Source organism: Podarcis pityusensis (genome assembly GCF_964106645.2).
Source record: "Podarcis pityusensis genome assembly, chromosome: Z".
NCBI lineage: Eukaryota > Metazoa > Chordata > Lepidosauria > Squamata > Lacertidae > Podarcis > Podarcis pityusensis.
In genome coordinates, this window is record NC_138044.1 from 13,174,627 (window position 1) to 13,201,824 (window position 27,198).

The following is a 27,198-nucleotide window of genomic DNA, read 5'->3' on the forward strand; positions in this document are numbered from 1 at the left end:
AATACACCAGTTCACAAATGCAGAAATGCCACACCCTTAACACAGGCCTCCTTTCAGTCTCTTTAACACAAAATTCAATGAACAACCATAAGTTGGGCAATCAGTAAAGATTGGCTTATGTACATATGAGGTGGAGCAAACTACTGCTGCTTGGAAGTGTAGATATGAAGGCACCTGCGAGGAAGGCACAAAGCCTATGTGGAACAATTTTTAAATGAGATTGAAGAGACAATGATGTTTATACACTAAATACAGTTGTATGGGAGGATGCACTGAAAACAAAAAGGTCTTGACTTCAGAACTCTCTTGTATGTATTTTGAGTTTTGATAGCTGCAGCTGTTCTTTTCTCTGCTTATCCTGCTCTTCTGTTAGCCACTCAAGTATCCATTTGGTGGGAGAGAAAAGCGACGCATTTCCCTTGTTCAGTATAGCTACAGACAAAACACAGAAATAACTGGCCAGATTAAAGTATACCCAAGAAGCAATGATTTCCTTTGACTGGTAAGTCTTGAAAAATAGGCTCAAATTGGGGGCGCTTCAGGGCAGAGAAATATTGGCCACTGTCAGGAGTGCCTAAACTAGCATTCCACAACATTGATTCCGCAGAAGGCAGTGATGGCCACCAATTTAATGTGATTAGAGACAAATTCACAGAGCTACTAGCCACAATGCCTCTATGCTCTGCCTGCTGTCAAAGGCAGGAAGGCTTCTGAATACCAGCTGGTGGAAACCAAAGGTGGGTAGCGTGCTTTTGTATTTGAGTCCTTTGCATCAGGTTGGCCACTGTGAGAACAGGATGCTGGAGTAGATGGGTCACTGACCTGATCCAGCAGTCTCTTCCTATGCTCTTAATTTCGTGCCCTCCAACTGCTTTGGACTACAACACCCATCAGGCCCAGCTGGCAGGGCTCAGTTGATTTAAGCTCTAGTCCAAAACGGCTAGAAGATGCATCATCATGGAAAGCTGCCTATAAACCACTGCTAAGGTTGCAGTACAGGCCTGCCCAGCAACTACAGTGGTACCTCAGGTTACATACGCTTCAGGCTACAGTCTCCACTAACCCAGAAATAGTGCCTCGGGTTAAGAACTTTGCTTCAGGATGAGAACAGAAATCATGCGGTGGCGGTTAACTAAAGTGGTACCTCAGGTTAAGAACAGTTTCAGGTTAAGAATGGACCTCCAGAACGAATTAAGTTCTTAACTCGAGGTACCACCGTACTTTTATTGGTGGGTCACACATCTATGCCACCACCACCCCAGCCCACAGTGAAATGCCAAAAACCCTCCTAGTTGGCTAACATCCAGGTTGCTGCTAGGAGGGCCACAAGGTACTGTTCATGGAGACTGAATTGGTGACAGGCTTTTCAGTTACTGATCCCTACACTATAGATAGATGAAAATGATAGGTTCCTACTCTGGACTTAGAAACTGGCCTACCTGAACTTACCTGCCTTGGATCCAAATAGCAGACAGCAACACATGGGCTCATTGTGGCTGGGTGGAGGTAGTCTCAACAGGAACCAAGCTCCCCCCATGATTTACATGGATGGGGTCTTCTATGTTTGCACACACTAAGGGTCAAATATCAGGTCTGTTTCCACTTACTGCTGATGGTGGTAAACAATTACATTCTTCCACCCAGCCCCAATTCTGAGCCATATATTGGTATGGGCATAAATAGAACCTGTCACACAGACACCTGGTTTTAAGTCAAGTGTCTCATGGAGTTCCACACATAGATACGTGCAGGGTCACTTAGTTTTTGCAACTTTAAAATACCTTGCTTTGGGAAATGTATTGGCATCCCTTCACTGGACCACTGGCCTGTCTCAGAGAATACACAGCTTATTATTCTACCTACTTAAACTACTCAAAGCAAGTTTGCCTTTAAAAAAAAAAGTCTTACACTACTTTTAAAAGGTTTAGGTCTCCAGAGGCAGGAATGAGGAATCTGTTGCCTTCCAAACGTTGAGCTACAACTCCCATCATCCCCAACCATGCTGATTGAAGCTGATGAGTCCAACTACATCTGGAAGGGCAGATTCCCTATCCCTAAACTCGGGGTGAGGGGGACAGAGGAGAGATGTGGAGGGGCAGCCGCCAAGTAGGTCCGCAAGAGTATGGCAGAGAGTCATGGTTTGGCACACAGATGCGGCAATAAGAAACTATTCCTTGTTCATCTTAAAAGATTACAGCAGGACAAAAGGGCAGGGGAGGACTAACAATGCTGTACCGGCCTAGATTCAACAGTGACATGCCAATATAGACTTTCCCATGACTATACGCCTTTCAATGAGAAATGGGGTCATCAGTCACCAATCCCAAACCTCTGCTTATGGAAGCCTGCTTGCACCTTTACCTTACTGCCCATGGTTCCTTATGGAGTGGTGGAAATACAGTGGTGCCCCGCAAGACGAATGCCTCGCAAGACGAAAAACTCGCTAGACGAAAGGGTTTTGCGTTTTTTGAGTCGTTCCGCAAGACGAATTTCCCTATGGGCTTGCTTCGCAAGACAAAACGTCTTGCGAGTTCTTGCGAGTTTGTTTCCTTTTTCTTAAAGCCGCTAAGCCGTTAATAGCCGCTAAGCCGCTAATAGCCGCTAATAGCCGTGCTTCGCAAGACGAAAAAACTGCAAGACGTAGAGGCACCACTGTATCATTAGGAACCATGACAACCAGGATGGTGGGGGGGGGCCATGGTTGCCTCTACAGACAGATGGGGAAGAACAGTGATGGGAAGCAGCTCAGCGGCTTTTGCAATCTTCAGAGGAAAGTGTCACTCATGGTGGGGAGGGCGGGGAACAGACCAGCAACATGCTGTTGATGGTGGTGGACAATCATTCACAGCTGCTCAAGTTTTTAAATGAGCAAAAAAGGCAGCCAATCCATTCCAATCCTTTACTTGAAAACACAACTTTCCATGCAGAGTTGTTCAGATTTAACTGCTGATGTTCTGAGCTAGCTCCCCAGGCCTTCTGCTAGCCACAGGGGGAGGAAAAACTTTTTTTTGTTTCTCTTTTTGCTACTGGACAGTTATTTCAACCAACAATGTGTTCTCACTTGAACATTACAGTAAATGAGTCCTATGCAAGAGAACTTCTAACAAAAAAGAACAAAAAAAAACTCTGTACACAACTTTACAAACATATTAACATATAAATAACAGAAAGCTTCCAAGCAGGAGAGCTTCCCCAGTAGTCTTTTTTTTTTGCTTCAGACGTTTTCTTTTTTTTTAACACTGGAAGGGAAGAGTCAGTCCCTTTCCTCAAGCATCACAGGGATTGGTTTGTCTTTTTCATATATAAAAAAAAAAATTTCTCCTCTCTCTCTCTCCTTTTTGTCAGTGCCTCTGGCTTCAAGTGAGCAGTTCGTGCAAAGTGGGCACCTCCTCCTTAACCTTCTGGGAAGGTGCCCTGTGGGGCTAAGGCCTCAGCCAGCTGGTCATCGTTCTGGTCCAAGCTCTTGCTGGAAGACTCGCTTCTTCTCCCGACAGTGCTTCTTGTGGGCCGGCCAGTCTTTCTGCTGGCACTGCGAGCCGCAGTACCGTGCGACCTGGCACCGCCCACAGATGTTAAATTCACGTAACTGGAGAGAGGAGTACGGGACAAAAATCAGTATCCCTTTTCAGGGCCCCTAAAGAAAACCATCCCCCACAAAAGCAAGCCAACCAAAAGGGTCCTAAGGTGGCCAGTCCCATGGCAATCTTTTTAGGAACTAAAGCAGGCCTGGTCAGGATCTGGGTAGAACAGCCTGGGAACCCGACAAAATGCTGCCTTGGTTTTCATTGTGGATAAAATATTATCTAGCCCCCACTGGTGCATTTCTCTTGTTTATGAACCTGAAGGTCTCATTATGAGTATCATCTTCTTTTTCTCCACCCCCACCCAATCTTAGACATTCTGAATTCAATGGGAATGAGTCGATTTCTTTCCCTCATGGTCTACAACAAGGATAGGGAGCTGTGCCACCCGCCACCCCCACCTACTGCACTGGCCAGGCTGGCTGGGGCTGAGGGAGTTTCGAGCTGCAGTTCCCCACCCCTGGGTTTATAACTATGGCTTTGGAACATAGAACACTACCTGACACCAAATCAGACTAGTATGGCCCAGTTCAGTGTACCACCTATGTTGCACAGAAGAAGTGCTCCAAAGTTTTGAGCAGGGATCTTTCGTAGCTCTAGCAAGAGACTGAACCTAGGACTCAAAACCGATGCTCTCCTGCTGAGTTGGAGACCCTTCTATATCCACAGACCTATTTACATATTTCCCTCCACAAAAGCATCCAAAACTGTCATCAGAGGAACAGATTCCCTTTGTACAGGTTATCTTTTCGGGTGACTTCTATCCATCCTTCTATACAACAAAGTTACTTCAGTGAGGTTTAAAACCAGAGCTGTTCATTCTGATCTTGTTTCCCCATGACCCTGTCCTAAGAAAAAGTGGGCTAGGAAAAGGGGGGTTTGGCCTATGGGCAACACTGACTTTTCCACACCGAGAGGTAGGGTGAAGAGTTATCCAAATAGAATGGTAGCACAAAGTCAGTTGTACTTCACAGAACACCATTGAGAGAGAGACGTGTCTGAAGCTTGGAAGCCGCTGGCCAGGATAACTATTTAGGCTAAAAACGGTGCAGTGAAATTCCTTGCAGGGGGTACAAAGAACACACTAGCAGTGCCTAAGGACTTTTTGGTTTTTTAAAAAGAAGCAACCACACTGAAGAGGGTGAACTTGCAGCAGCCAGCCTAGAACAGGGACGGTCTTATCCATGACTTGCTTCTGGTTTTGAACGCACCTGTTTCTCAATCACTGTGCAGGGAGGGTAGTGACATTCATAGTATGTGCACGAACTCTCCTCTTCTTCCACAACATCCCCATTAGCGTTATAATAGCGTGTCACATTCAGCACCGGAAACTGTTCCTCTATGGGGTCTGTGGGAAGCTGCTGGATCGCCAGCCAGTATAAGCTTTGTTCCCTTCAAGAAAAAACAGCAAATTAAATATTTCCGCAGCAAGCTTGTGCTGCACCGTAGCAACATGTTAAAACTCCAACCCTCTCAAAGCAGAAAGTTGACAGTAGCCACAATCACAACATACCTTTAAAGTACTCTGATACAGTCTTAAACAGTTATGTCTTCCCCTAAAGAATTATGGAAACTTTAGCTTGTTAAGGGTGCTGAAAGTTGTTCTAAGGCCCCTGTTCTCACTAGCAGACATACAATTACCACAGTAGTTTAACAACTGATTCCTCATTCAAGGGAATTCTTGAGAATTATTGCTGTGTGAGTGGAATAAATAACCTAGGGTGGGAGACATATCCTCCCCTCTATGGCCAGGTCAGAGAGAACTTAGCACCACAGTTTCTTCAGATGCAAAGAAACACACATAAAAAATCATCAAGGGGCTATGCAAAAAAAACAAGTTCTGGGGTTGTTTGACTTCCAGCCCCTTTTGTCCCTCTTGCCTGTGATACTGTTATTGAGAATTTACCTTTGTTTACTAGAGATTTCTTCAGCTTTGGGCCTCCATCCCCATGGAACCAATCGCAGGTTGTCTAGACGATTGTCCACTGTCACTGCATTCAGATGCACAACTTGAAAGCCAGGGGCGATGCCCCCCCTATGCCTCTCCCTGAAAGAGAAGACGAGCCACCTGCAATTCCTGAAAGGAAGCATTCAGACGCTTCTAGTTGCTTGGACTCCTATAATACATCATGGGCTGCCCTTGGAAGGCAGTATGTAAACTCCAACACACTCAAAGAGCTGCTACCAGGGTTCTAACCAGAGCAGGTCATTGGAGACAACACATCTCAAAAGAGCTTAACAAGCTTACTTTGACTTCAAGGTGCTGGGTCTGAAAATTTAAAACCTTACACGGCTTAGGACCCAAGGCATAAAGGACACCCACCCCCCTGTCCAGTTCTTAAGATCTTCTGCTGATGACCTTCAGCAGGCATCCCTGCAATTAGAGATACAGTGGTACCTTGGGTTAAGAACTTAATTCATTCCAGAGGTCTGTTCTTAACCTGAAACTGTTCTTAACCTGAAGCACCACTTTAGCTAATGGGGCCTCCTGCTGCCGCCGTGCCGCTCCTGCATGATTTCTGTTCTCATCCTTAAGCAAAGTTCTTAACCCAAGGTACTATTTCTGGGTTAGCGGAGTCTGTAACCTGAAGCGTCTGTAACCCAAGGTACCACTGTAAATTGGGTGGTGATCAGGGGAAATGCCTTAGAAATACACCTCGCATCTTCTAGGTAGCAGGCAAATTCTTTTTTCTTTTAAGTCACCCAAGCTGTTAAAGGGAAAGGATCGTAGCTCAGCAGTAGAGTCTCTGGATATTGGAACCCTGGCTTCAAGTTGTGGGTAGCCCTGTGGCACTTGGATGGGTTGGAGCATTGTGCATGCAGAAGGTCCCATGTTCAATCTCCAGGATTTCCAAGTAGGACCAGGAATGTCCCCTGCCTGAAACCCAGGAAAGCTGCTGCTGCTGCTATCAGTCAGTCAGTCAGTCAATCAGCATAGACAGCACAGAGCTAAATGGATCAACCTAGATCTAAATACATGGCAGTTTTGTATGTTCAAATTATAGAGAGAAAAAGGGAGGGGGTAAAGATACTTTAACACACAACACAGCCCACTTTCCTTTTACATGGCGGCTGTTTGTACATCACAGTATACCTTAGCTAACTGTTTACTGTGAATGTATTTGTCTCCCCTCTGCTCCTACTAGAAGAAAACAAACCATGATCCCTTGGGCTTAGAAGATGTGTCCAAAGTAGGGACTATGGTTTGTTTCACCTCCAACAAATCACAATCAGAAAGCTAAAATCACAATCAGATCACAAACAAATCACAATCAGAAAGCTACCATTGCACTGTGGAGAGCGTATTAACTTATGGTCTGTGTGTGTGGTTTGGGAGCTGCACGGCCAGGGAAAAAACAATGCTATCCAGGGTTGTAAAGACTGCAGAGAGAATAATTGGGTGCACTCTTCCCACCTTAGATCAAATCTATGCTGCCAGGTGCCATAAGAAAGCGGCAGAGATAGCGCAGGATAGTACGCACCCTGGAAATGATCTCTTTCAGCTTCTGCCTTCTGGAAGAAGGTATAGGGTTATAAAGGCCAGGACTAGCCGCCAGTTTCTACGCAAATGCAATTCTGGTTCTAAATGCAGCATAAGGGGTCTCTATAGTATAGTGTATTTTAAAATGGGGTTTCAGAGTTTTTAGGTGTTTTTGAATGTTTTATGTAGTTTTATGTAGTTTTTCAATTTCATTGTTCTGCATGGGACAATGACAATAAAGATATCGTATCGTATTGTAAAAACAAACATTGGCTACACACTGTGGGTTGTCAGGAGAAAAGCAAACCACAACCCCTGGTTTGGACACAATGCTAAGCCAGGGATTGTGGTTTCTTTCTTCCCACCATGAATGGGGTGCTCATGCACAGCAAACCACGGCTTATGGATTACCCTGACACGTGAGAGTTGCCATTATAGTGCCCATCTCCAAAGACTATGCATACACATGCCTCAGAAGTCTGGAAACCTGCAGCTATGTTATCCCCTGCATAATGATACCTACCACAGTAACTCGTGCAGCAGGCGTCCAAAGCCTCTTCCTCGGTTTTTGTCAAACGCAAAGGCAAATATTCTAGCACCATTTCCATCTGCGTCGACCTCCATTCGAGCCTGGCCAAAGACAGAGAACACATCTATTTATACATTTTGTTTAAAATATTTGTATGCTCATCTAATCATCATAGCAGCTTCAAATACAAAACACAGTGAAATGTAAGTACAACTATTAATGGACAGAAACGTAACAGTCATTAAAACAGAAAACTGCAACCCAAGTAACAGAAATGTTAAAAAACAAATAAATGGCAAAATATTAAACACTTGGGTTAATAAAAGTTTTCTCTTGTCACATAAAAGATATTAAATGATGGTGCTATGCAAATTATGACTAGGGGAAATGTTTCAGAAAAAGGGTGCCACCAGACAAGGGACTCTGCTCCCAGTCAACAAACATCTGAAGGCAGAGGTACACTGAGTAGAGCCTCTAAAGTTCAAAATCAGTCAGGTCTATATCAGACGAGAGAAAGTGGGTCAATAATGGACATGGTAAATGTCAGATGAGATGCATGCTCTGCTCCAGGAACCCAGTTTCTGTGCTTGAGTCACTCTGTGGTGAGTTAACAGACACTCTATATAAGATCAGAGCCTTCTTGTTCAGCGAGCCTGAGGATATATATAAACCATGTCGAGTCTCTAATTTTTCCCCAGACACCTCAAAAGCCTGTGCAGAACCTGTTGATATCAGGTAAATGAATGGGTGAAAGTGTAATGTCAGTGTATTTCAAATTGGCCCCTTTTCCAAGAGCAATACATTTTCTATTAAGCTCCGCAAAATCCAATCTAAAAATACATGAAGCCTATATAAAAGAAAATTCATTCTAAAGTAAAGCAACTCTTGATTCTGCAAGTGAAGGACAACTTGCCTGGTTATCCTACTTCAGAGAACAGTTTGAGTCTTTGGAGAACTTGGTATTTTTCATACAAGTCCTTGCCCAAACCCAGATGTCTGGATCGGGCTGAGCTCTTTTATGACCCACATGCTGTTTCAAGGGAAAATGCCTCCTCGTTCACTCTCTGCCAACTTATTCAGATAGTCATTATATGAGACCACCGGCTTTCATGAGTTAGATTAAAGCAGGTTCATTAGACAATCAACCTGCCTGTTTTTGATCTACCCTAATTACTGGCCATGTCAGGTCAGGGTTCATATGGAGAGCCACAGGTTCCCCATCCCTGATCAAGAGGAATAATAGCTGACATGCGGTCCTCCCAATGCTCTTCAGCCATTGGATATGCTGACTGGACCTGATGGGAATTTGAGTTCAACACTTGGAATGTGGAAATAAGGTAGATAACATGGTTCTTACCTCAAAAGAGTAACTCTCCACAAGTGGAATGTCTTGCTCGTCAATCAGTGTGTACTTTGTCTAGAATAAAAAAGGAAGGGTAATTAAATACTTTATATTGCGGATACTTTTCCAATACCTAGCAAGGCACTCTTCATTCATTTCAGCAAAACAACAATTTAAGCTATTCCAGGGCACATCTTACACTGAAAAGAGAAGTTTTACACCTTAAATAAGTCATTCATCTGACCGGGCATACTTCACACACTTGTCTAAACCAGGGGAAAGCTGCTCCAGGGTTAGCCTTGAGCATTCTGGGATCTCTACCTACCATTGTGTCCACAAGCCTTCTGGGAAGTCCAAATGCCAGAAAGGGGTGTATTGCCTTTCTCTTGCCTTTGTTAGTAGGATAGGAGAGGAAGAAAGAACTGTAAAATGCAAGTTCTTGCTCAGAGACCAAAATCTGCAACTGAGAGGGGCAGCTCTGGCCCAATATAGATTATACCACACAAATCAGTTAGCCTTTAAAGGGCAGTTTTGTGTTTCAGTTTTTGCTATAACAGATTAACATACAAAACTTAACCCAAACAACCTGTAAAGCAAGACATTGCACCAAGTATTGGTACACATCCTTTGTGGTCCATGATTATTCCAAAAAACAAAAATAGAAAAGCACAACAACAAAAGAAAGTTACAACAAACATGTATCAATAAATATGTATCAAATCTGCACAAGAAAATAGGAAGCTACTTAGGATCAGGTCAGACTATAAATCTGTCAGTATCACCTAGTCTAACCAGTAGGCACACTCCAAAGCAGAAAGAAACCTCTCAGAACACTTGCTATGTAACCCTTTGAAACTGCAGATGCCACCTCCATGTGCTCTGCCAGTGAGCTATGGGCCCCTTTATATCCTGAATGCAAAGGATATAAAAAGAAAGAAATCTCCCCATTTGAGGTCCACCAGTTCATTACCCTTCTACAGGGAGAGATGCAAAGAGAGTAAAAAATAGAAAAGGGACCTCTAAACTAAAACCAGCCTCCCGCATCCTTCTATCTTTAATAATAATAATAATAATAATAATAATAGGCTCATGGAACCCCAATGAACCCAGTGACGTCACAGAGGGGTCCTGTGTGACGTAACGGAGCAGGTCAGACGCGCGAGGGGGCGGTGAAGTGATAGAGGAAGGGGCGCGGGTTTCCCAACACAGAACACGCGCGGGCACGGAAACACACGCACACCGCATACAGACGCGCAAAGCCTACTTCTCTCACCCCGCCCCACCCCACGGGGCCCCACGCATACCTTGCCGGCCACCCGGCCGAGCCGCACGATGCCCAGCTTGAAGTCGGTCATGGCCTTGGCCTGGCAGGGAGCGGAGAGGAGGGGGGAAAGGGGAAAGAGGGAGGAGGAGGAGGAGGGGAGGAAGAGGCGCAGGCTGGAGGGAGACCCCGATGCCACGCGCCGCCGCCTCGCGCACGCCTCGGGCAGGAGGATGGGGAGCGGGGGGCGGGGCAGCGCGCACCGCCGGCGCCGCCGCTGATGCTGCCGCTCTCTTCTTCTGCCGCCGCCACCAACTCCTCCCCCCTCCCCCACCAATATGAAGCCGCGGCCCGCCAATCAGCGCGCGAGCCGCGGCGGCGCGTCATTTCTACCCGCCCGAGGGCCGCCCGGCGCGACCGAGCGCAGCCGCGGCGCCGCGTCACGTGTCCGGCGGCGGCGGCCGATGACGCACATCGCACTCGCGGGAATTCTCTCTCTCTCCCTCCCGTCCGGCGAATGGGCACGACTGAGCAAGCTAGGAGAACCTCCCTCCTCCGCCTTTTAAAGGGCACGTCCCATATTAGTGCGCGTTTAGTATATATTTTATTATTATTATTATTATTATTATTAGGTTGTTTCCCAAGGATCTATTTTTTTTTATTCAAAATTATAACAAGACATATTATCCAAAAACATATCATCCTTGTTCCCCCCCCCATTTTTCCTCCCTCCCTCCCACACCAAACCCACCCACCCCCACCCCACCCTCCGACTTCCCTCAGTTCCAGTCTTTGGTTTCTCTGAGAATGCTATTTTCTGCATGTTACAAAGTTGTATAGATCCTCAAACTATTTAGCTGATTATTATCAATAACAAGTTTGTGAATGTTTATTCAAAACCTGCCAAGGAGTCCAGTTCGCTTTGTTGCGTCTTCAGATACTTTGTAAAGGGTTTCCATTCATCCTTAAAGTCACAGTTATCCTTGTCCTGTAGCTTATATGTCAGTTTTGCCAGTTCTGCATAGTCCATCAAATTTTCTTGCCATGATTCTTTAGTTGGGGTTTCTTCAGTCTTCAATCCTTGTGCTACCAGAACTCTCGCGGCTGTTATCGCATACATGAAGATGTTTTTCAACTTCTTTGGCAGGTCTTTCCCTACAATCCCCAACAAAAATGCCTCGGGTTTTTAAACAAATGTTAAATGGAACATTTTCTTCAATTCGTTTTATATCATTTCCCAAAAATTTTAAATTACCTTACAATCCCACCACATATGATAAAATGTCCCCTCCTTTTCCTTACACTTCCAACATATATTTGAACTAGTTTTGTACATTTTCCCTAACTGCACTGGTGTTGTATACCATCTGTACATCATCTTCATGTAATTCTCCTTCAATAGGGAACAATCTGTAAATTTTAAGTCAGTTTTCCATAATTTAACCCAATCTTCCATCATAATGTTGTGACCTACATCTTGTGCCCATTTAATCATAACTGATTTTACCTCTTCATCTTTCGTCTCCCATTCTAATAGTATGCTGTATGCGGCCTTCAGTAGTTTCACTTTCCCTTCAATCACTTCCGTTTGAAACCTAGATCTAGTATAACTAAATCCTTTCTTGCTGTCTTCTTTGTGTATTTCATATAGTTGCTGATAATGCAACCAACTCTGAAAGTGGTCTTTGATCTCATCATAATCTCTTAATTTCCATTTTCCATCATGTTCCTTTAATAAATCAGCATATGTGAGCCATTTTCCTTTCTTTCCAAGTGGTTTGAGCAGTAATGCTTCATGTGGTGAAAGCCACCACGGGGTCTTTTGTTCCAATAAGTCTTTGTATCTCTCCCATACTCTCATTAGTGATTTCCTGATTAAATGGTTGTAAAAACTTCTATGAACCTTCCCTTTCCCGTACCATAAGTATGCGTGCCAGGCAAATCTGTTGTCATGTCCTTCTAGTTCTAATGCCTCTTGCTTGTCCAATCTCATCCAGTCCCTGATCCATACCAAACAAGCAGACTCATAATACAATTTAAGGTCTGGGAGGGCAAACCCGCCTCTATCTTTTACATCTGTAAGTATTTTATGTTTTATCCTTGGCCTTTTGCCCCCCCCCCCCCCCGATAAATCTTGAAATCTATTTCTGCCATTTTTTAAAGCATTCATCTTTCAGGATAACTGGTATTGATTGAAAAAGAAATAGAATTTTTGGCAACACATTCATTTTAATCGCTGATATTTTTCCTAACATTGAGAGATTCATTCTGCTCCATATTTCTAAATTTATTTTTACCTCAAGCCAATTTTTTCATAGTTTTTTTTTAAGTTAGTTATTTTTTCATAGTTATTTTTTGTTAACCAAATCCCTAAATATTTGACCTTTTTATGGACTTCAGTCTCAATGTTTTGTTCTAATTCGGTTCTTTCTTCTTCCTTCATGTTTTTAACTAACAATTTAGTAGCGCGTTTAGTATATTTTATCTTTCTCTCTGTTTATATAAATCCTGTACGTATTACTGCGTGTCTATAAAAAATAAAATTTACGCCATATATCTTAGTGTGCGCCGATAAAATAGATTGTGACATTGTTCTAATAATTTTATACACACATTACGGGCCACACTCCACATAAAACCAATCCCTGTCCTTCAAAATGAGGAAATGCCCTCCACCAATTCCTCTCACTACCAAGGAAATGTAATAAGCGGATATAAAGAGAACCTACCCAGTTGACGCTGACAAAAAAACCCCACATGCACACTGTATAAAAGAATGTTTCACCACCCCTCCCCTCCTTTTCTTTCCCATTTAACTCTAATCAATTTTAAATCTACCACTATGCTGAAGTTATCTTTCAGCCTTTCCTTGTCATCCTCTGGAATACAAATCTCTACACTTAGTGTGTTAAAGAGAATCCTGAACGAATGCTTTGAGAATAAGGCTGACTTTCATTCACTCTTTCTGCTCTGCTGTGCTAGCACCCAATGATATGTAAATATAATGCACTAAGGTACCCATTCAATCTTATTTGTTAGAATAGTTCTCGCATCTAAAGTGGGTCTTCTTCGTTTTCTTCCAAGGGTAACCTAGCCAGCACTTCACTCTGAAGTTTCAGGGGGGGGAAGTTTGTCCTGGAATCTGTGTGGTTTCTCATTTAGAATCTATTTTGTATTTAGCCTAGCAGTTTGAAAGCACGTCAAAGTGCAAGTAGATAAATAGGTACCGCTCCGGCGGGAAGGTAAGCGGCATTTCTGTGCGCTGCTCTGGTTTCACCAGAAGCAGCTTAGTCATGCTGGCCACATGACCCGGAAAAACTGTCTGCGGACAAATGTCAGCTCCCTCGGCCAGGGAAGTGAGATGAGGGCTGCAACCCCAGAGTCGTTCGCGACTGGACTTAACTGTCAGGGGTCCTTTACCTTTACCTTTTTAAAGTTGCAGTCTATGCAAATTCCAATGAAACAATAGAGCATATGCAAGAAGTAAATGTGAGATATATACTAAGAAAATATGCATCTGCTGCCAAGTGAGAAGCTCCCAGCATTCAGTGCAGGCTTCTTTAGCCCTTTTATCATTGTTGTTAAGCCATGCTTAAGCTGGGCAGCAGAAGCAGAACATGGACTAACCTTCCTTAGATAGAATTGCTCATATCTAGACCAGGATCAGCTAAGCTGTGATCCTCCACATTTTGCCGGACTCCCGTCTTCCATCACTCCTGACCATTGGCTATGCTGCCTGTGGCTGATGGAAGTTTGAGTCCAACAAGATCTGGAGGGCCAGAAGAAGTTAGCGCCCCCCCCCCTACTATGCCGTAGCCTAAAGCACAACAACCAACTCTCCTTCCTCCACCTTCTTTTTTTTTTTAATTAATATTTATTAAAGTTTCAGAAAGAATAAAATCATATTAATAAACAAGAAAATTTTAACAAAAACAAAGAAAAATACATCATACAAAATACAAAGTACAAAATAGAAAAAAGAAAAAAAAGAAAAAAGAAAAAAAGAAAAAACAGTTAAAAATGGTTCCGTCCTTTCATAACCTCTTTTAAATTTACTTGTTTCCCGGACTTCCTCATACCTCCCTCTTTTGTATTCCAATTCAGTTTATAAGCCCAGCAATTTCTTTCCCTCCTTTTTAGTTCCAGTTCTAAATCTTAATATATTATGACATTAGATTTTTACCTATTTGAACCAATTTTTCCATTTCTCTTAGTCTTTTTGGTCCTAATCCTTAATCTTGATATATTTATAGCTTTAAAACCTGGAATATTTATAGCTTTTTCCACCTGGAAGCCAATTTTCTTGTCCAAATTGTATGCCTCCATTATCTGATAATAATGAAGCCAGTCTCGAACTTTATTTTTTAGTTTTTCAAAACTCTGCAGTTTCAATCTATCTCCATCTTGTTCTAAAATTTCCCAATATTTCGGCCATTTGACCTCCATATTGAGCTTTTTCAAGGCTTTCGCTTCCATCGGTGACAGCCAACTTGGGGTTTTATTTTCCAATAAGTCCTTATATCTTATCCAAACATTAAACAAAGCTTTCCTGACAATATGATTTTTAAATGCTTTATGTGCTTTGACCTTATCATACCACAGATATGCATGCCATCCAAATACATTGTTAAAACCTTCTAGATCCAAAATGTCAGTGTTTTCAAGAAGCAGCCATTCTTTCAACCAGCAAAAAGCTGCTGATTCATAATAAAGTTTAAGGTCTGGCAGGGCAAATCCACCTCTTTCCTTTGCATCTATTAGTATTTTAAATTTTATTCTGGGCTTCTTGCCCTGCCAGACAAATCTAGAAATATCTCTCTGCCACCTCTTGAAACAGTCCATTTTGTCCACAATTTGCAATGTTTGAAACAAAAACAACATTCTAGGCAATACATTCATTTTTACCGCAGCAATACGGCCCAGCAGTGAAAGCTTCAAATTTGACCAAATTTCTAAATCTTTTTTCACTTCAGCCCAACATTTTTCATAGTTATCTTTAAATAAATTCCCATTTTTTGCTGTCATGTTAATCCCCAGGTATTTAACTTTCTTAACCACTGTTAAACCTGTCACATTCTGAAACTTCTCTCTCTCCATTGGTGTTAGATTTTTCTCTAAAACCTTAGTTTTTAACTTATTCAATTTAAATCCTGCAACCTGACCAAATTCTTGAATCAATTCTAAAACCCTTTTGGTACTATATTCTGGCTCCTGTAACGTCAATACTAAATCATCTGCAAATGCTCTCAATTTGTACTGTTTAGCTCCGACCTGTATACCTTTAACCAACTGGTCCCGTCTAATCATGTTCAGCAAAACCTCCAGGACCGAAATAAAAAGTAGTGGGGAAATTGGGCAACCTTGTCGTGTCCCTTTTTCTATCTTGAGTTCTTCCGTCACCACATTATTTACAATTAATTTAGCCTTTTGTTCTGAATAAATTGCACTTATACCATTTTCAAAGCCTTGGCCTACCCCCTTCCTCCACCTTCTTGTCCTGTTGGGCTGCCAAATGAGGATGAGTAAAGGGATAATTAAAAACAATAAACATTCTACTGCTTCCTCTAAGAATAGAGCACATTTTTGCATTTCTCTGGAAAACTGAAAGATTACTTAGGAGGAAGTTTGCCTTCTAGGTAAATGCATTTGTAATCACCAGGCTGGTTTAAAAAATGCTAGGAACTTACTATTGCTTACTATTTCAGTATTTTTTGGCTGAGCTGACAGTTATGAGCAAGCAATAGTTGGACATCTAACTAAGGGCAGGGCAGCAGCTGAAGAAGGAGCAAAAAGGGTTTTCTTGTGTGTGTGTGTGTTTCTTTGTGGCTGATTAGCTGTTCTCCCTGTGCAAAGGTCAGAGGGGGCAGGGTTTCTGTTGAGGCAGGTGATTAGCTGTGGGAGGAGCTTATCAGAGCCTGCAGGGCAGCGGCGCGCGCCTAGCGGCGCGCGCAGTTTGATCCATCTTTTAGATTTAGTGGAGCTAGTCTCAAACCTTTGTTGGGGGAGACCTAGGTTTTTTTGTGGGGGGAGTTATTTGTCCTGTCTTCACGCTTTTTATGATGGAGGACCGCTGTAGCCACCCCCAACGACACATTATCAAGATGGAGGGGGAAGGAACAGCTGCAGTCGCCTGCGGTTCCTGCACAATGTTTGCCATCTTGCCAAAGGTTGCAGGCAGCTTTACCTGCAGCAATTGCATGTTGATTGCCCTCTTAAAAGACAAAGTCCAGCAACTGGAGGAACGTGTAGCTACGCTCCAAAGAATTAGGGAGCTGGAGCTTTTCTTGGAAGCAACAGAGCACAACGTCTCCACCAAGGAGGAGACAGGGGACTCCCCTGACAAGGAGGCTAGTACACCAACACAGGAGCCAGATATATGGAGAAACGTGACTCAAAGAAGTAGGAGGCCCAGGGTTCGCTCTGATTGTTTAGAAATACACAATCGCTTTGAGGTCCTCTGCCCTAGCATGGAAGACGAAGAGCAGACTCCATTTGAGGATCTCTCCCTCATTACAGTCGATCAGGTATATGAAGACGAGCAGCAAAGTCAGTCCTCAGGGAATGTGCAGGTGACCTTGGAACGGACAGCTCACGGAAGAACCCCGACCAAACCTAAGAGGAGGCGTGTAGTGGTGATAGGGGATTCCCTACTGAGGGGAACAGAAGCAGTGATCTGTGGGCCTGACAAGATGTCTCGGGAAGTGTGCTGTCTCCCCGGGGCTAAGATCCAAGATGTAACTGAACGACTGCAAGGAATCATAAAACCCACTGACAAATACCCCTTCCTCTTGGTTCATGTGGGAACCAATGACACTGCAAGCAATAGCCTCCAGAAGATCAAAAGAGACTACGAGGCTCTGGGCAGGAAGTTGAAGCAATTAAATGCACAAATTGTCATCTCATCTGTCCTCCCAGTTGAACGACGTGGCCCAGGGAGAGAGGGGAAAATAGTGGAAGTGAACAGCTGGCTTCGCAAATGGTGTAAACAGGAACGGTTTGGATTCTTAGATCACGGACTGCAGTTTCTTGAAGATGGACTTCTGGCAAGCGATGGGCTGCACCTCACAACGGTTGGGAGAAATGTTTTTGCCAAAAATCTCAGAAACCTCATCAGGAGGGCTTTAAACTGACTAATGTGGGGGAGGGAGACAGTGCTCCTGAAGGTAGGAGTCTATCAATTGATGAAGATGATCATCCAAATGTCATAGACCAAATGGAGCAAACAGCACGCAGACCTAGTGGTGGGAGGAAAAAATCCTTAAATAAGAGACACGGGGGAATGATTAATGGACTTCAATGTCTGTACACTAATGCGCAAAGCATGGGAAATAAACAAGATGAGCTTGAGCTCTTGGTACAGCAAACTAAATATGACATAATAGGCATCACTGAAACCTGGTGGGATAAGTCCCACGATTGGAATGTAATAATGGGGGGATACAATCTATTTCAGAGAAACAGACCAGACAAGAAAGGAGGAGGTGTGGCGTTATATGTCAGGGATGTGTATACCTGTGAAGAGATCCAAGATTTAGAACCTCAAAGCCAAAGTGAGAGCATTTGGGTCAAAATTAAGGGAGAGAAGAATAACAGTGACCTCATTGTGGGAGTTTACTATAAATCCCCAAGCCAAACGGAGGACATAGATGATGCCTTCCTGGAACAGATGGCCAAGCATGCAAAAGGAAGGGAGATAGTAGTAATGGGGGACTTCAATTACCCGGATATTTGTTGGATGTCAAACTCAGCCAAGAGCATAAGGTCAAACAGATTCCTCACTGGCCTTGCAGACCACTTCATTGTCCAGAAAGTGGGAGAAGCAACAAGAGGAACAGCCATTTTAGATCTGGTCCTAACCAATGTTGATGACCTGGTTAGTGGGGTAGAAGTGGAAGGATCGTTAGGCGCGAGTGATCATGCTCTTCTGAAGTTTACTATACAGCGGAAGGAAGCAGCCAAGCATACTAGGACTCAATTTCTTGACTTTAAGAAAGCCGACTTCATAAAACTTAGGGAAGTGCTGGGTGAGATCCCATGGACAGTAATACTAAAAGGAAAGGGAGTTCATGATGGCTGGGAGTTTGTTAAGAGGGAGATACTAAAAGCACAACGTCAGGCAATACCAATGAGACGGAAACATGGAAGGTGCCTAAAGAAGCCAGGGTGGCTATCTAAAGAACTTTTAACTGAGTTAAGATTAAAAAAGGATGTGTACAAAAAATGGAAAAGGGGGGAAACCACCAAAGAGGAATTCAAACAAATAGCCAGCACGTGTAGACACAAAGTCAGAAAAGCTAAAGCACAGAATGAACTCAGGCTTGCTAGAGAGGTTAAAAGCAACAAAAAAGGCTTTTATGGGTATGTTCGTAGCAAAAGGAAGAACAAAGAAACAGTGGGGTCACTCAGAGGAGAAGATGGTGAAATGCAAACAGGGGACACAGAAAGGGCTGAACTCCTCAATGCCTTCTTTGCCTCAGTCTTCTCCGATAAAGAAAACAATGCCCGACCTGAAGAATTTGGAGCAAATGATTCAGCAAAGGAAACACAGCCCAGAATAACAAAGGAGATAGTACACGAATACTTGGCTAGTTTAGATGTATTCAAGTCTCCAGGGCCAGATGAACTGCATCCAAGAGTATTAAAAGAACTGGCAGATGTGATCTCAGAACCACTGGCAGTCATCTTTGAGAATTCCTGGAGAACAGGAGAAGTCCCAGCAGACTGGAGGAGGGCAAATGTTGTCCCTATTTTCAAAAAGGGGAAAAGAGAGGACCCAAATAATTACCGCCCAGTCAGTCTGACATCAATACCAGGGAAGATTCTGGAGCAGATCATTAAGCAAACAGTCTGTGAGCACCTAGAAAGGAATGCTGTGATCACCAATAGTCAGCATGGATTTCTGAAAAATAAGTCATGTCAGACTAACCTGATCTCGTTTTTTGACAGAATTACAAGCCTGGTAGATGAAGGGAACGCAGTGGATGTAGCCTACCTTGATTTCAGGAAGGCATTTGACAAGGTGCCCCATGATATTCTTGTAAAGAAGCTGGTAAAATGCGGTCTTGACTATGCTACCACTCAGTGGATTTGTAACTGGCTGACTGACCGAACCCAAAGGGTGCTCATCAATGGTTCCTCTTCATCCTGGAGAAGAGTGACTAGTGGGGTGCCCCAGGGTTCTGTCTTGGGCCCGGTCTTATTCAACATATTTATCAACGACTTGGATGATGGACTCAAGGGCATCCTGATCAAATTTGCAGATGACACCAAACTGGGAGGGGTGGCTAACACCCCAGAGGACAGGATCACACTTCAAAACGACCTTGACAGATTAGAGAACTGGGCCAAAACAAACAAGATGAATTTTAACAGGGAGAAATGTAAAGTATTGCACTTGGGCAAAAAAAAATGAGAGGCACAAATACAAGATGGGGGACACCTGGCTTGAGAGCAGTACATGTGAAAAGGATCTAGGAGTCTTGGTTGACCACAAACTTGACATGAGCCAACAGTGTGACGCGGCAGCTAAAAAAGCCAATGCAATTCTGGGCTGCATCAATAGGAGTATAGCATCTAGATCAAGGGAAGTAATAGTGCCATTGTATTCTGCTCTGGTCAGACCTCACCTGGAGTACTGTGTCCAGTTCTGGGCACCACAGTTCAAGAAGGACACTGACAAACTGGAACGTGTCCAGAGGAGGGCAACCAAAATGGTCAAAGGCCTGGAAACGATGCCTTATGAGGAACGGCTAAGGGAGCTGGGCATGTTTAGCCTGGAGAAGAGGAGGTTAAGGGGTGATATGATAGCCATGTTCAAATATATAAAAGGATGTCACATAGAGGAGGGAGAAAGGTTGTTTTCTGCTGCTCCAGAGAAGCGGACACGGAGCAATGGATCCAAACTACAAGAAAGAAGATTCCACCTAAACATTAGGAAGAACTTCCTGACAGTAAGAGCTGTTCGACAGTGGAATTTGCTGCCAAGGAGTGTGGTGGAGTCTCCTTCTTTGGAGGTCTTTAAGCAGAGGCTTGACAACCATATGTCAGGAGTGCTCTGATGGTGTTTCCTGCTTGGCACGGGGTTGGACTCGATGGCCCTTGTGGTCTCTTCCAACTCTATAATTCTATGATTCTAACTCATGAATGGGATGCTAACTCATGAAAGAGAGAGAGAGAGAGAGAGAGAGAGAGAGTGTTAACATCATATGTTAGACTTGGGGTGGGGAGGGAGGTGGTTTTCTTTCTTTGTACAGATCAGCACTTTTAAAAAGTCTTAACTGTGGATTACAAATTCTAAGAAAGCTAATGTTTGGCAGAACTGTAATACTGTTTACATTTACCTTTTATTTAGTTAGTTGTGCTGAATTAATTTTGTAAATAGCAACCCTTATCTGCATAAAATAAAATATATACATTTAAATAACCAAAAAGAAGCCAGAAGTTGAAAACAAATAGTCCTAAAAGAATCAAAACATTAATAAAATCAGCAGTTAAAATATGCATACAGTGGTACCTCAGTTTACAAACTTAATCCGTTGCGGTAGTCCGTTCTTAAACCGAAACCGTTCTTAAACCGAGGCATGCTTTCCCTAATGAGGCCTCCTGCCACCGGTGCCCTTCCACCATTCGGATTCCGTTCTTAGACGAGATAAAGTTCACAAACCGGGACACTACTTCCGGTTTTGCAGAGTTCGTAAACAGAATCATTCTTAAACAGGACTGTTTTTAAACCAAGGTACCACTGTATTTACGAAACACATATTGAATACATTGAGGCTTGCATTGCAGGGGGTTGGACAAGATGACACTATGGGTCTCTTCCAACCAAAATGGTAAACTGCACAGGCTCCGTGTATTTGAAGAAAGAGCAAAGCGTGATGGCAGAACACCTGCTTTGCATGCAGAAAGTCCCACATTTGATCCATGGCACCGTATCGGTCTCCTTTTTGTGCTGCTTTCATGTTTGCCGCAAACACTGCAGAACACTGCAACTTCCTATGCTCCTTCTTGAACTCCAAGGAACTCGGGGGGCCATCTATAGCTTCCTCCTGCCCTGTTATCCTTCCAACAAGCCTGTGAAAGAGGTTCATCTGAGAGTGAGTGAATGGCCCAAGATCTCTTAGTGACCACTATGGCTGAGTGGGGATTTAGTTTCTAGTTTCCCTGCTTGCTGCAGAACTGCAGCTCTTGGTGCATTTCAGGGGGTTGGACTAGATGACCCCCAGGGACCCTTCCAACTCTCCGATTCTATGATTCTACATTTTGTGGGTCTTTAAAAGACTGGCCATTGCATACGTAATCTCTGTTGGGCTGGTGTTGCAAATAAGTGTCTTGAGCTTTTTAATTAACCCCCTTTGAGGTTGCAAATAAATGTGTTAGTCTTTGAAAGTGCTAACACAAGGCTGTGAGCATGAGGATGCTGTAACAGACTCAGAAGCGTGTGTGTGTTTTCTTCTGAGTTCAGTTGATAAGAATCAGGCATGGCAACTGAGCTGTAGGCGTGTTGCCTGTGTCAATCCCCTTCTAGCATGTGTGTATGTGTGCCATCATGATGTGTATACATATGCAAAGGTAACGTTGAGCGTATAGACTGGCACCTCTCCCCACCCTGATGTACCAGCAGAGTTAGTGTCCCTTTAACTGATGTGTGACAAGCAGAAATTAAGGAGGTCAGAACCAGCATTTTTAGTGTTATTCCTTGGAAGCCTGTGGGTTTTTAAATTCCAACTTCTAACTGTTTAAAAGGGTTGCAGATCCTTTTGTGTTCTCTCACTGACTTGAATGGGACAAGATTTCAGACGTGAGCACGCTTGCATTTGAACTTGGTGGAGCTTACAGCTTGAACAATGCACAGTTTGAAGTTCAAACTCTGAACCAGGCTTTGAACCTTACTTAAAAGTAAGTCCCACTGGGGCAGCTCAGCTAGCCGTGCTCTTTCCCCCATATTCCACCAGCAGTTTGATGAAACACATAGGGGCGTGGGCTGGGGGGAGATACCCATGCATAATAGGATGTCCCTGTTTTCATCTGAGAAATGTTGGATGGTATGGAGGGTGGTAGCGTTTGTTGAAACAAGCCGGCTTGTTTCCATACTAGGATGCGGCTAATATAGAGCAGATGCTTTCAATCTTGCGGCTGAATCCAAATGCAGTCAAGTTGGAAGTGATCTTCTCCGTCTAGCGTAGGAAACTATCAAGTATATCTGAAAATATCTGAAGGACTTCTGGCAGGGCAAGATGGCAGGCGCCACGGGTGTGTGGAGCTCCTGAGGACAGCCAACACCAACTGCGCTGCCTGGCTGGTCCCCAAGCTGTCCAAACCGCTGCCACCAGAGGGGAGCTGGGGACATCTGGTGCATCAGCCAGGAAAGTCGCCCAGAGCCCCCCCCCCCCCCCGTGACCTTAGCTGTGCTGGGACAGGGAACACCTGACCAACAGCCCAGTGGAGCTCTGGGGCCTGGAGCTGAACAGAAACAAAGCAGAAAGAAAAAAGTAGTCCCCCACCAGCCGAACACCATCTTACCGCTGCCGCTGCCTCCACCAACACCAAAAGGAGATAGGAAAGTACCAGGAGGGCCAGGAAGGCCGCAAATAATTGCTTGGCGTAGCCTAGACCTGATCCAGGCCTAACTTTCTGGCAGCTGGCCTGACAAGAGTAGGCCGGGGCTCGGGGGGAAACTGCACACCAGAGGCCACCACAGGGGAATACATACACAGCATGGGCCCTCCCCAGCTATGAATATTAATATATATATATATATATTTCTTTTTTATAATATTTATCCTGGGGGTTTTTTTTAATCATTTCTTCTTTTTCTTCTTTCTTTTTCTGTGAAGAACTGTAAAAGCACCCTTGCAGGAAGCCTGAACCATAGAAGGGAATACCGCCTTAGCCTTTACCCAGGGATCTGACAACCAGTGAAATTAAAATGGCCTGTGAGTCAAAATTACTACCAATACATTCTTTAATCATATACACAAACCCCTTTTTTCACTCATTAATTTTATTTTTTTATTCAGTTTTACACCTTTTCTATTATTACTCACTTATTTATTTATTTTACTGGGATGCGGGTGGCGCTGTGGGTAAAACCTCAGTGCCTAGGACTTGCTGATCGCATGGTCGGCGATTCGAATCCCCGCGGCGGGGTGAGCTCCCGTCGTTCGGTCCCAGCTCCTGCCCACCTAGCAGTTCGAAAGCTCTCTTAAGTGCAAAGTAGATAAATAGGTACTTTATAGCGGGAAGGTAACGGCGTTTCCGTGTGCTGCGCTGGTGCTGGCTCGCCAGCTGCAGCTTCGTCACGCTGGCCACGTGACCCGGAAGTGTCTTCGGACGGCGCCAGCTCACGGCCTCTAGAGCAAGATGAGCACGCAACCCTAGAGTCGGACACGACCGGCCCATACAGGCAGGGGTACCTTTACCTTTACCTATTTTTTTACTATTCTTCTTGTGGCTATTCTGTCTTGCGGCTGAGTCCAAATGCAGGCAAGTTGGAAGTGATCTTCTCCGTCTGGTGTAGGAAACTATCAAGTACAGCTCTACTGCTGAGCTACGATCCTTTCCCTTTAACAGCTTGGGTGACTTAAAAGAAAAAAGAATTTGCCTGCTACCTAGAAGATGCGAGGTGTATTTCTAAGGCATTTCCCCTGATCACCACCCAATTTACAGTGGTACTTTGGGTTACAGACGCTTCAGGTTACAGACTCAGCTAACCCAGAAATAGTACCTTGGGTTAAGAACTTTGCTTCAGGTTGAAAACAGAAATCGTGCTCCGGCGGTGCGGCAGCAGCGGGAGGCCCCATTAGCTAAAGTGGTGCTTCAGGTTAAGTACAGACCTCCGGAACGAATTAAGTATTTAACCCGAGGTACTACTGTACAAAATCCTGTTGAAGAAATACTGTGCGACTGGTATGGGTAAGCGTTTCACAATTGGTATTTTATGGATCTGTTTATGACATTTACAGTATATCCCTCTTTTCTTCCAAACAGCTCAAGGTGACGTCCGTATTTCTCCTTCTCCCCATCTTCTCCTGACAACAACCCTGCCAAGCCGGTTAGGCTGAGAGGGAGTGGCTAGCCCAAGATCACCCAGTGTGTCTCATGGCTGAGTGGGAAATTGAGCCCTGCTCTCCCAGGTCCAAGCCCAGCACTCTAACCACTTGGCCACATGGACTCTCCTGGAATTTTGGCATGCTGGCCGTGCGTTCCATGTCACCAAGCAACAGAGGCTGTGACTGTTTGAACTGAGGTTCTGGCATCCTCAGCGTTGAGAGGTTGGCAGAGGTTTGCTGTAGTGACCCTTGCTTATTTGGATTAGAATATGGCATCTCAAAGACTCCTGGGGGTAAGTGAAAGTTGGCATTTCCAGGTCACTTAGCTTTAGGACGTAGAATAATGGTATCATCAAGTTTGGCAAAGAGCTATCAATGGTCAAAGGAAGCTTCTGTTTGTGTTTGTTTGTTATTCGAATGTAAGCCTGTGACTAGGGAGTGTCTTGTTTTTGATTTTTGTATAAGCCTCTCTGGGAGCCTTTTTGGCTGAGAAGAGGAGTACAAATGCTCTGAATGAATGAGTACTTTCTCCCCGTGGCCATCTCTGACCTTCATCTCTTGTTTCAGGTCACCTTCCTTCCTGCGGAGCAGCTCTTGGAGGCCAAGTGCTTCCTGGCCAGTGACCTTGCTGTAGAGAGCATCTTCGAGCCTTGGACATCTCCTACTTGCTGCAAAGAGTTCAGCGGCAAAGCAGTGGAGGTAGGATGCTGCCAGGGTAGGAGAGAAGAATCTCCACCTTGAAGTAGGGGAGTCCACCCCATGCCATTGGGTGGCCATGACACATGTTTGTTGGGAGGGGCCTCACAATGTCAGAACAAGAACCTCAGCCCAAAGGTCCTGAGACAGCCCCACTTCCTGGTACTATATGAGTGACCCTCTCCTTCATGTCTGACAGGTGGAGGTGCTGCTGGAGGCCTTCCATAAGATCACTCCAAGGTCTACAATGGAGAGCAGAGAAGTGGCCATCTTACCTTAACATCACCTGGATAAAGTGGTTGAATACCTCCTCCAATTTTCTTTCATGTATGAGGCACTCAGGCTTCTACCAGCCTAAGAGAGATGTTGGGAATCTGCAGGGCTTGCTCAGAAAGTAACTCTCTCCCTGAGGGGGGAGGCCAGGCAGCTGGAGAACCCGCTCCCCACAGTGTCAGCAGCCAGTCTCCAAATCTCTTCCTCCCTCTGGATTCCCAGCTGATTTGGTGCCTCATGGCAAGAGACAGAGGATTTGGAGGGCTCCCGCTGTGGTACCATAGCCAGGATTAGGTCCTTTAACAGGAAGAGCAACAGAGCAGAAGCCGAGAAGGCAGGGACAGGTCTCTGTCCTCTAGGCGAGGCAGCAAGGGGTGAGATTGGTGCAGGTTCCCCCTCTCTTTTTGCCATCTGCAGAGATGCAGCAGCATAGAGGGGCTGATCCAGATCACTGAGGGATCCTTCTGGAGTGCAGGAGACCAGGGAAGACCAAGCCATTTCCTCTCTGTGACATGGCAGCAAGCAGTAGAGTTCCTGATGGAGCCGGACCACCTGTGGAGGGGTCAGGTTTAGAGGCAAAGCGTCTTTCTGGCCCCCGCACCACTGCCCAGAGAACCAAATGGTCCCCTCCGTGCAATAATGTGCCATCCCTGAGCCAAGAGATCTGACTGTTGCTGTGCCTGCAAGAGAATATGGCAGGAGGTTTTGGCTGACCAACAACAACTACTCCATCTGAAGGCTGAGCAGCTGCATCAGAGCCCCTTGTCAGAGTCTGCCACCGCTGTGTTGAGGACGAATCCCCTGCTTTCTGGCTTCTTCTCCCCAGAGTAATATCAAGGGGTTTCTGTATTCTGCAGAAAAGCAGGGAAAGTGACTTGCACTTCTCTCTCTTCCAGCAACACCTGACCAGCCTGTTGCACACCATCCGCAGGATAGATGAATACAAGGTACCTGTGTGCCATCACTTTCCACAGCTGCTGATAGCTGCCAACTTCCTGCCTGTCCAGGAATTCCTCAACTCAGTAGTGCATTGCAAAGGGACAAATGGAGTCCTTTTTCCTTCAGCCTATGGTGTTTCTTGTCCAGCTTGATTTTCCAAGGGAGACTATCCTTCAGGTGGCTACTAGGGAGCAAGGATGCAGAAGGAATTTGATTCTGTTTGCATGTCAAGGCAGATCTGCATAATTCATAATTTCTAGAAATATCAACTTCTGGGGGGAGCCTTGTAAATGTGGTTTTCCAGTTTGGTTCTTGGTGTTCTGGTATGGGGTACTCACACTGGAGCAAGGAGGCCCCTGCTTGGTTTCGACTCTTTTGTTCCCACCAACAGCAGAGAGTCCCCCAAGGCCCCATTCTTGATCCCTATGCCACAATCATGCCATCTTTGGCTACATTGAAGAGACTGCAAAGCCAAGCAAGGTCTCTGCCCAATAGAACGTAGCAAAGGCATCTTTATTGATGAGATCTTTGCTAGTGAAGGGGCAATTGTAATCTCCTACAAAAGGCCTTCCAGTAACGTCGTTATGACTGGCTCCAAGAAGTATCGTTCCCAAGGTTCCACATTTAAAGTCTTTCCTCTGGATGCAGATAGCAGACATCCGCCCTCCCCAATTTAGACGGCAACCTCAATGGGGGTTCCCCAACATGCCCCCTTCAGAATTTGGACCTCACCCCTACTATGTACTCGTTTACCTTAAATATTCTGTGGCTCATGTCAAGGCTACTTAGGTCCATTCACTTCAGTGGGTTTGCTCAGCGCAAAACATAGTTGGATCCAACTCTCCATCTGTAAAACTACAGATGGTGGATAAAACAAGAACCTGTCTAAACCTCCATTGGGAAATGTTTTGTACAAGGAAAGCATCCTATCCCTTCACCAAAGAGTTTCTTTCTCTTTGGGTCTCTTGAGCTGCTTAGCTACCAAATGTGAGTCTATCCCTGCAAGGAAGCACTGGACCACCTGCTCATCTGGCTGCAGCATGAT

At 44.7% G+C, this 27,198-nt stretch overlaps 2 protein-coding genes across 4 annotated transcripts; one reads left to right on the forward strand and one right to left on the reverse strand.

Moving 5' to 3' along the window:
• Positions 1-2,885: 2,885 nt before the first annotated feature.
• Positions 2,886-10,516, reverse strand: ZMYND19 (zinc finger MYND-type containing 19). The gene is made up of 6 exons (XM_080990208.1): positions 10,238-10,516; positions 8,949-9,008; positions 7,586-7,692; positions 5,488-5,628; positions 4,793-4,973; positions 2,886-3,586 (listed from the first exon to the last, which is right to left on the reverse strand). Exons 1-6 carry the CDS (start codon positions 10,286-10,288, stop codon positions 3,443-3,445), a joined length of 684 nt encoding a protein of 227 aa, XP_080846334.1. The 5' UTR covers positions 10,289-10,516; the 3' UTR covers positions 2,886-3,442.
• A 146-nt stretch (positions 10,517-10,662) lies between these two features.
• On the forward strand, positions 10,663-27,098 carry LOC308467920 (uncharacterized protein). Of its 3 annotated transcripts, none has more exons than XR_013981355.1 (4): positions 10,663-10,778; positions 24,184-24,538; positions 24,813-24,944; positions 25,141-27,098. XR_013981355.1 is itself a non-coding variant. In XM_080989679.1 (4 exons), the coding sequence occupies exons 2-4, from the start codon at positions 24,515-24,517 to the stop codon at positions 25,219-25,221; spliced, it is 237 nt and encodes a 78-aa protein (XP_080845805.1). In that variant the 5' UTR covers positions 22,679-23,129; positions 24,184-24,514; the 3' UTR covers positions 25,222-27,098. The 3 variants fall into 3 exon arrangements, 2 of the variants coding, with proteins under 2 accessions (XP_080845805.1, XP_080845804.1); XM_080989679.1 differs by lacking the exon at positions 10,663-10,778 and adding an exon at positions 22,679-23,129; XM_080989678.1 differs by lacking the exon at positions 10,663-10,778 and adding an exon at positions 22,682-23,129 and having other exon boundaries at positions 26,111-27,098.
• Positions 27,099-27,198: the final 100 nt, after the last annotated feature.

What these genes read in the sequence shown, in the direction of transcription:
- LOC308467920 (XM_080989678.1), top strand. Translation starts at nt 24,515, where the DNA reads ATGGCATCTCAAAGACTCCTGGGG. An exon ending in CATCTCAAAGACTCCTGGGG is followed by an intron (nt 24,539 to 24,812) that starts GTAAGTGAAAGT and finishes CTCTTGTTTCAG; the next exon opens with GTCACCTTCCTTCCTGCGGA. An exon ending in TCAGCGGCAAAGCAGTGGAG is followed by an intron (nt 24,945 to 26,110) that starts GTAGGATGCTGC and finishes TCTCTCTTCCAG; the next exon opens with CAACACCTGACCAGCCTGTT.
- ZMYND19 (XM_080990208.1), bottom strand. Translation starts at nt 10,288, where the DNA reads ATGACCGACTTCAAGCTGGGCATCGTGCGGCTCGGCCGGGTGGCCGGC. An exon ending in TCGGCCGGGTGGCCGGCAAG is followed by an intron (nt 9,009 to 10,237) that starts GTATGCGTGGGG and finishes TTTTTATTCTAG; the next exon opens with ACAAAGTACACACTGATTGA. An exon ending in CTGCTGCACGAGTTACTGTG is followed by an intron (nt 5,629 to 7,585) that starts GTAGGTATCATT and finishes CTTCTCTTTCAG; the next exon opens with GGAGAGGCATAGGGGGGGCA.